The following is a 9,120-nucleotide window of genomic DNA, read 5'->3' as shown; positions in this document are numbered from 1 at the left end:
AATTTATAGCTGGAGGCTCCTGCCAAATTGGTGTCAAGTCAGATTTGAACCTGACATCTGCTGTAAATTCTTACCTTAAAAAAGTGCTTTTTAAGCCAGTCCTGAGCTGCAGCACTTCTCGTCATCATACTTAAGGCTGGCTGAGGGATTTGCTGCAGGCTACGTCTGATTTCCAGCACTTCAGAAAGCATAGCTGAGTGCACCACTTCGAATTTTAGAGTACCAGGAGCGCGTCTCTCGTTCTTAAAAATGATTGCAGTTTACAAAACCTATGTGCTGTGGCTGGAAGGCTTCCTTCCAGCTTGAACTACAGATAAGTGTCTGCTCTCTGATGGATTTTTGTGTCATCTTTGTTGCAGACAATGTCAAAACAGATCGGGCCGTGGCAATGGGGAATGGAATTTATATTTCTTGGAATTCTTACCCCAACATGACCTGTGGCTACATAGTAAAATGGTGTCATTCATCTGGGTCTGAACCCTGTAGTGTGGACTGGCAGAAATTTCCTTCAAATACAACAGATGCAGTGATAAAGTCTGGTAAGTCAGAAATAATTTTTTGTGAGTCTTTCTGGTTGAGAGCCTGAGCAGCGAGTGGAATGAGAGCAGCACCAATGCTATAGGTTGAAGTCTGCTGCATTGCTGTGTGCTTGTGTGTGTAAATGAACCCCTTCTTGGTACTGTGTTTATTTTAATTCCTTACACAGCCTTGCCAAATCCAAATATCAGTCTTGACTTAACTGTTATCATCCTATGTTTATGTACTGTTTTGAAATTACCTCTTCTAGCTACACCCAACAACTTCCTAACTCAGCATAGTGCATAATGGTTAATCTAGGGTTTGGGGTTTTATTTGGATTCTAAACGTAAACAGCGCTGCTCAGGATGGGGGAAGACTAATCCGTTGTTTTTACATGAGGCAGATTTTTTTAAGTGTGACCTCCATGTGTTGGCTTGCTGTCAGCAATTGAAATTTCCTGGAACAAGGCGCATTCCAGGTCTCTGGGATGCTGGTGGGCAGATCAGGGAAATGAAACTCAGCTGTGGTGGGACTAGTAGGAGCAGAAGAGGAAAGAGAGGACCCAAGAAAGATGTAGGATTTTTCTCTGCTGTTTAAAAGGGTATATAGAAGAGTTTAGGATATAAAGCCTCCATTAGGGAAAACAACTTGGAGCTGTGTACATAGGAGATTTGGGGGAGAGTGGGACGTGAGAGTGGGGGCAATATGTTTTCCTGCCTGTAATGACAACACTGTGTCCATGTTGTTTTCATTTGTGCCGGCTGGAGCTTGCTTTTTCTAAGCAGACAATACTATGTCTGTCCAATGATGCACTGCTCTGTCCTGAGCTCTTTCCTGGGATGCTTCTTGCAGCACGTTTTGGGAGTTACCAGGCTGCTAGGGCTGGGCTTAAGCAGCAAATTCACCTCTGCACTCAGTCCTGCCAGGAGAATCTCTCAGGCTGGACCTGAACTCTTGCAAAACCCACTTGACTTCTGTAGAGTTTCACAGTGGCATCTTGTTTAGAAAAAATCTTGAAAGTAGTGTACGTCCCTGACTTAAGGAAATCCCAGGAAGTGGTAAATTATTTACACATTGTAGTATCAAACACCTATGCCTCCACCAAAGACATGTGAAGCAGAAATTTGTTAACTATCTGTGTTTTGTAAAGTCAGTTGAGGCCTGGAGTTCATTGTGAAAGTGCTTCACTATCACTTTGTAGAGTTCTCTGAATTTCTTCTGTACTGTTGCTGTAATAAGCCTGGGTATTTCAAAATGCATTTGTGTTTCTGAGGAGGAGGCAGGATCTACATGGCTGCCGTGGGAGGAAAGGAAGGGGATTATTTCTGGTAACTTCAGTTTGTGTTTCCCCATGGAAAGAGCAATTTATGCAATTTGAGTAGCTTGTTTTGAATCCTATTTGTTTAGAACCAAAATTTCTCCGGGAGCTAGATTTGCTTACTGCTTCTAAACCGCACCTGATGGCATAGCTTTTGTAGGAATTACAAGTAGGGATAGTATTTATACCTAACACTGTGGTCTAAGGCTTTGTAATTTTTTAATATATATTTGTGTAAGTCTGCATCATGTGAAAGCTAAAAACATCGCTCTCCGTAAGTGAAATACTCTTACAGCTGTTTTCTCTTGCAGCTCTGTTTAGACCTGGCGTGAGATACAACTTCTCACTATATGGCTGCAAATCCAGTGGATATCAGTTATTGAGAAACATAACTGGGTATACGAAAGAGCTGCGTAAGTGCACTTTATCTTTCAGGATCTTTACAAAGTGAATTTAAACTGTGTCTACTTTTAGCTCAGTGTTGGCTGAGAAGATTGAGACCAGAATCCCCATACAGTACTACTGATTTCTGCTTGTTCTCTGTACTTAATAGTAATACATTTCTCTAGCCACTTCCAGTTCCCAGCATGCAATAACCCTGTGTTCTCCAGTTTGTGTGGTGGCACAAGGTGTCACAAAAGTTTGCTCGAAGACAGTGGTCTTCAGAGTTGAAGGCACAGGCATATTTGAACCACAGGGATGGGGTCACTTCTGCAGGAGAGGAGGCAACTTTTTTTGATTTGTCAAGTCAGAGTAAACTTCTGAGCACATTTGGTACAGCTCAGCAAATATAAAAAGTGTCCACAACATTTCTGTTTAAAAGCACTTCTTAGACCAGAACTAGATCCTAGAGGGCAAGCCACTTTGAGAATTGCACTTGTATTCCCTCCTGTACCAACCCTGTCTGGGTGACTGTGGTTTGATCCAGGGCTGAGCTTTGTTTGCCTGGAGATGCATTAGTGTTTGAATGCTTTGTGTTCCCAGGAATCTGAACGTGGCTTTACCCTTTAACATCACAACTGTATTGTATTGTAACTACAGTACCCATTTCACTTTGAAGTTTAATGTGTTTTCTGCTGAAATAGTTCAGTTGGAAAACTGAGCTGCAGACATAATCTGAGCCCTTGAAAATGCCATTGCTTATTTCATTGCTAAGGTTGAATGTGAGGTTCAGCAATTTTACTAGAAACTCGACTTTCAGTCATTTGTATCTCTGTAAAAATCCTGAACAGTTTCCCAGAAGGTTTTTCCTTATGTGTTCTCAACAGATTGGAAGTTTTCAAGGTAAATGGATAAAGGCTTTGGGGGACTAAAAATGCCCCTAAAAAATTGAACATGCAGAAGAAACTTACCAGGAACTGAGCAATGTATTCACTTTGCACAAGAGCATAGATTCATTCTAAAATTTTAAATTTGCCTTTGGACAGAAAACCGTCAAGACAAAAATACATGCATTCTTAAACATGAGTTCAGCACTGATAGATCAATGCTAAATGTCAGACTAAGTCCTGGTGTGCACAACCTTACACAATATCTGATGTAACATTTTCAGTTGGTTACAGGTATTGGAATAAGGACTTATGATGCCTGCTAAGAGTAGTTCTTTTAAGCGGAGGTAGATTTCCATGATAGGAATGTGGAGTTTGTTTAACTTGAAGACAAGCTATGAAGTCACGGAGTTAAAGCCTTTAAAAGCTAAATAATTTGTATGCTCTGAAGAAGGGTATTTACATGTATGGGTCTGTAAGAAGGCTGCCCATGGAGAGATTTTTCTTTCAGCTTCTATTAGTAGATAATACTGCAGTAATTAATAACAATGAGACTGATACACTTGTATTTTTGTAGTATCACCTGCTAAGTCTTTTCACATGTTCTTGAGAATGAGGGAAAGGTATTCAGGAAAAAGTTGAAAATGCTAGCCCTGAAATAAAACTGGTGAAACACGTATATGGATTCAGCATTTAATGATAAGGTGGTTTCTTACTAGCTTTTTCCTTTGTAATTTTCCCTACAGCTCCAAAACGTGCACCAAATTTTACTGTAGAAGAAACTTCTTCAGATTCTATATTGGTAAAATGGGAAGACATTCCTATTGAAGATTGTCAGGGGTTTTTAGAGGGATATCGGCTTTCCTTTGCAAAAGGTGAAAAAGATGCTTTAAAGCCTAGGCTTTTGGAATCAGGTAAATGAAATCTATAGATTGCAACTTCCTTGCTCAAGCTTTTTTCTTTTTTTTTTTTTTTAATAACTTAATTTCACTTTTAAAAAGGATGCTTTAATCATAATTCAGTTGCATTACTCACTGGCATAATTGGCCCCTGATACGCGACAAAAGCATTTGAAATAATCAGCTCCTTGTGTGGTTAGCACAGTTGTTTTTTATTATAAGGCAAAAGTCAGAGAAAACCCTGGCTCACTGAGGCCATAAAGCTATGCAGTGACTAAGTGGCAATGTGACACACTGCCCTGTGTACAGATACCCTGGGTAGATGAGACACGGGGGAGGTTACGTAGCTGTATTTGATTGGGTATGTTCTTCCAGCACCCATCTTGTAAGGACATCTCTGTACAGAACTGAAGCCTGGCTCACATTAACATGAGAGGACAAGCAGGAGCGTAAGAAACTGAAGTCAATCTGCAGCAGCAACACACTCCTGTGCTGTTTGGTGCTGTGTAAGCAAGCAGCATTGCTAGGATTCTTTATTTCAGTTTTCCTTTACACAGACTGTTCTTCAGGTTTCATATGCTGACTTCAAGAAAGTCTTGCTGAAGCTGAGGCTGCCTTTGAGAATCCTTTCTTACAACATTATGCTTTTCTTATTGCTTCCAAACAAACAGGGAATCCAGAACTTAAAGTTAAGAATATCACTGACTTAACAAAGAAGTCTTTGAAAATACTGGATCTTCAAGGCAAAACAAGTTACCAACTGGACCTACAAGCCTACACTGCTGGTGGGTTGAGCCCTCCAAACAGCCTCTATGTGGTGACAAAGGAGGACTGTAAGTTGAATATCCCTGTTCATCAATAGTCTTCAGCACAGGGGCTGTACAATGTGTATAAAGCTGAGCTTATTTTGTTTTTTTCCTGATCCCCTTAGGTAGTTTGGGCCTATAGTCTTGTTTTTAATTTATTTAGTTGGTTATTTTTAAATACAAAAATTGGTACAGTTCAGGGTGAGGAAAAGTTCCTTTCCTACTACAGCTTGTAGTTCGTGGTAGTGTATGCAAGAAAAATAACTTCTAAACTACTACTAAATATGGTGGAGTCTGAACTTAGTCTTCTCAAGCAACTAGCTGTTTTTGTCAAGTTTCCCATGATGAATGTCTGCTAATACATGGTGGGAAGAAAGACATTGTGGAAATATTTACCAGCTTGAGAATTATAAACAGATGCCTCTCTGCTTTGAATTCAGTTTTATCAATCCCCTGATAGAAACAAACCCAGAAAGACAATTAGAAGAAAAGAGATTGACTTTGGGGAATGGGGGGGGAGGGGGGGAAAGGAAGTATTTCATATGAAAGACTGAACACTAGGGTGCAAGTAAAATATACGAAAAATCAAACTTGAGGCACTTAACTTAAATGGAGGAATGCAGTGGGAATGTATCGGACTAAACCATGCGGATTAGAAGCATTGTCAACCATATAAAAGGCAGTGCAGTTCGTGCAATGAGTCGTTGGCCTGTAAGAGCCATTATCAGAGATCTGGCCAGTTCAGGTAACCTGAAAGTGCAATTCCAGTGCTTACTGAGAACAGAAACTACAGTGGCGATCAGTCTTGCATTGCACATGAAGCCTTTTGCAATTAAGCAATGAGAGAGAACTATCTGATGATTCCTGTAGTTGTCACTGAATCAGCTGTGTTTATGGATGGACTTTTGCCCTTCCAGCAAAGGGCAAGTGTATGGTATACATACGCTTCACTGTCACTGTTTGCAGACCACTGTTAGATGAGTTTGATGAAACAGTCTCTAATCTGTAGGAATGTTAGAAAAGGCATAAAACTTGGTGGTAAGTTTGGCTATATATTTACTGTCTTTTCTTTTTTTGTCCCCCAGCTGTAGGATTAATCATTGCAATTCTCATCCCCGTGGCAGTGGTTGTGCTGCTTGGAGTGGTGGCCAGCATCTTCTGCTACCGAAAGAGGGAATGGTAAATGCATTCAGTTCTGATCTTTTCCTGGATGTGATTGCTTCAGTGCTAGAGTTTTCCATGATTTTAGTTACTCTTTGTTTTCTCAAAGTACCCAAAGATGTCAGTGGGCTTTGTTTAAAGGTGGGTGGCAAAAACACATTGTAGAAGGTGAGGGACAAATTGAGTTGGAAAGAGGTCAAAGTGAGGAATGCAAAAAAGTTTTGTAGGAGCCTGTCTCCCAGTAAGCACCAGTTATAAATAGTTCCCAAGTGGAAATAAGCTGGCGACATACTACAATTTGTGAGCAATCCACAAACACTCAGGTAGACATCCCATCTGCAACTTTTCATAAACATGGCATATCAAGTTCCCCGGTTTAAAAATTAAAACAAAAAATGGTTTGCTGTTTTTTCCATTAAATACTCGGTGAAAGCGTAACACACTAAATCTTTGTGCCAGATGTCTTCAGTATTCTGAATTAAAGGGAAATGTGCTGACTGCTTTTGTGTATTTGCAGTCTGTTTCAGGGCTTGGTAACTTTTAAAAGTTTGTTCTTTCCTCTTTAAAGGATTAAAGAAACGTTTTATCCAGAGATCCCGAATCCTGAGAACAGTAAGGCACTGCAGTTTCAGAAGAACATCTGTGAGGTAACCCTCATTTTAAATCTGGTATTTTAAACTTCTAAAAGATATTGCAAGTAAAGAATTATTTTGCAAACTCGGAGTCTTCTGCTCCAGTTGTAGAAAAAACTCTGTGGCAGGGGGGAACAGGACAACTTGCTGAGTAACTTTTGTCAGGTGCTATCTAGAGCTTTCTTGTTGTTAATGTAGTTATTTGCAAAGTTTGAACTAGGAAAGGACTGCTGCATTTCTCTCCTCCTGCACTAATGGGAAGTGTCAGTTCATGATAATGGTGTAGGAGTAATGTACCCATCTTTGTCATAGTGTTGGGAGAAGTAGAAGGTGCGGAGAAGTGTACGTGCCATATTCCCAACCTCCTCGTAGACATAGTAGCTGGAACTGGGCATAACATTTAAATAACCTTCTGGAATGGGTTATGCAAAGTCAAGATTTGGGGAACGAGTTCTCAAACACTTACTGCAAGATCTGGAGTCTCTTTAAGTTGGCTAAAATACTATTAATGTTAACAGGAATATATGATGAGCCAGAAAATGAGAACTAAACCACTTTTCTTATATTGTACTAATGGCAGTGGGATGAGTGCAAGCCACAAGCCAACATATTGGTTTAATGTGGGCAAGTTGCTGCTTTCAGGTCTTTGGCTTAGTCTCTCCCCTTTCTCCTTTTTCTCGCTTCAGGGGAACAAGACACTTAAAACACTGGAAATGAACCCCTGTACCCCCAATAGTGTTGAAGTGGTGGAGACACGGTCTGCAGCTCCTAAGATTGAAGACACAGAAATGATGTCCCCAGCAGCAGACACCACTGTGCCTGAAGATGGCTCTGACTCAGAAACAGAGAACCATGTGGTTGTGTCCTACTGCCCCCCTATCATTGAAGAGGAGATCTCAAATCCCCCGATGGATGAACCTGTGGGGTCATCTCAGGTGGTTTACATTGACATCCAGTCAATGTATCAGCCTCAAATCAAACCGGAGGAGGAGCCAGAAGCAGACTTAGTGACTACAGCAGGCTATAAGCCACAAATGCAGCTGCCTATCAGTGCTCTGAAAATAGAGAGTCGCTCAGCTGCAGAGGAAGAATTGGATAAAACTGCAGGTTACAGACCTCAAGCAAACACAAATGCCTGGAACATGGACACTCCAGACTCTCCTGGATCAGTTGAAAGCAACAATGAAAATGCATCTTTTGGGAGCCCATGCTCCATTAATTCCCGACAGTTTCTGCTTCCTCCAAAAGATGATGAAGACTCTCCCAAACCCAGTAACATAGGGTGGTCCTTCACACACTTTTTTCAGAACAAACCAAATGATTAACAGTGAGTCCTCGTTGCACCTGAATCTGCCTTCTAAATAAGCTCTTATTCCTGATGTTGTAAAGAAAGGAGGAGGAAAAGTGCAAAAGGCATGAATTGTTCTTGGAGACAGTCAGCAGAGGTTCTAGTGAGCTGAATGTTATGTTTAAGTTAGCAAAAGTGTTAATGTTCCGTTTTAATAGATGCCGAGAGGCCAAAGTTATAGCAATTTAGTTATTACTCTAGTAAAATATATTGGGTATAAGGGATATTGAGTTTAGAGCTCCTGATAATCATAGTCAAAGAACTCTGCCTACCTTCACATAGTGCTCCAAGATTAATATGGTCTCAGGCAACTTATAACTTGGAACGATTGCTTTGCTTTGTTGTAGTTGTTTTCAACTGTGCGTACTCACATGGTGCAGCCCCAACAGGTTTCCTTACTGAAGGTTTCATTTATCACAAACCTTAGCCTAACGCATGGAAACGTTGTGGTTGGAAACTGTTGAGATCTTTTACCTAGTTATAAACTAAGAACAAATGACAGTGCAATTTTTTTTTCTTCTCCCATACAGAAGGGTATTGTCACTGTTTAACACTTCTGAAGCAATGGCATTCAAATCTGTTGCTTTTTAACTAGACACTAGTTTCTGTACCTACTGTACAATGTTTATTCAATGTTTGACTCAGGGGTACAAACTTGGGGAAAAAAGTGTAACACTGATTTAAACCTCAATAAGAACTGCATAAAGTTTAAAACTTTTTTTTTTTTTTAACTTAGAATGCTCTATATTTTTTCTATCCTTCGGTTAAGGAGTTAATCTTTCCTAATGTATCGCACTAATGTATTTTGTATTTCATAGCTTCAGCTCCAGATCTCCTGCTTCAAAGTGGTACAGTACTCCATTCGCCCCCAGTGTTCAGCAGCCTTTGCACTATACAGTAGTGTAAGCCTGGGGAAATCTCTGTCTACTAACATTAGCTGTCCAAGCAGTTTGGCACATTAAATTAGAGGTAGTAGTACTAGCTCCTTGAGGACAGATTGCTCTTTGGATGTTCTTTGTTGTATTAGCTTTGCCACCTGCTGCCTGGCTGTTCTCCAGTGTCTACCCAACAGGACCTTCTCTACAAATCCTGCCTGGGAGTACAAGGTGGGATTTCTGTAGTGGCGAGGAGAAACACAAGGAGGTTTTAGTGCTGCTAATTCTACCTCT

At 40.5% G+C, this 9,120-nt stretch overlaps 1 protein-coding gene across 1 annotated transcript in view; it reads left to right on the top strand.

Moving 5' to 3' along the window:
* The window catches only part of LIFR (leukemia inhibitory factor receptor alpha), a 27,295-nt gene extending 18,641 nt beyond the window's left edge, over positions 1-8,654 (top strand). The window contains exons 13-19 of the mRNA XM_009579941.1: positions 360-539; positions 2,149-2,250; positions 3,852-4,019; positions 4,676-4,837; positions 5,896-5,989; positions 6,540-6,618; positions 7,290-8,654. Of these exons, the coding sequence (XP_009578236.1) occupies positions 360-539; positions 2,149-2,250; positions 3,852-4,019; positions 4,676-4,837; positions 5,896-5,989; positions 6,540-6,618; positions 7,290-7,928 (1,424 nt within the window). The 3' untranslated portion in view covers positions 7,929-8,654. The remainder of the gene's footprint in view (positions 1-359; positions 540-2,148; positions 2,251-3,851; positions 4,020-4,675; positions 4,838-5,895; positions 5,990-6,539; positions 6,619-7,289) is intronic.
* Positions 8,655-9,120: the final 466 nt, after the last annotated feature.

The sequence above is a fragment of the Fulmarus glacialis genome, unplaced genomic scaffold, assembly GCF_000690835.1.
Source record: "Fulmarus glacialis isolate BGI_N327 unplaced genomic scaffold, ASM69083v1 scaffold35126, whole genome shotgun sequence".
NCBI classification, from domain to species: Eukaryota; Metazoa; Chordata; class Aves; order Procellariiformes; family Procellariidae; genus Fulmarus; species Fulmarus glacialis.
The sequence above is the reverse complement of the archived record's forward strand: the minus strand, read 5'-3'. Positions and strand labels throughout refer to the sequence as shown.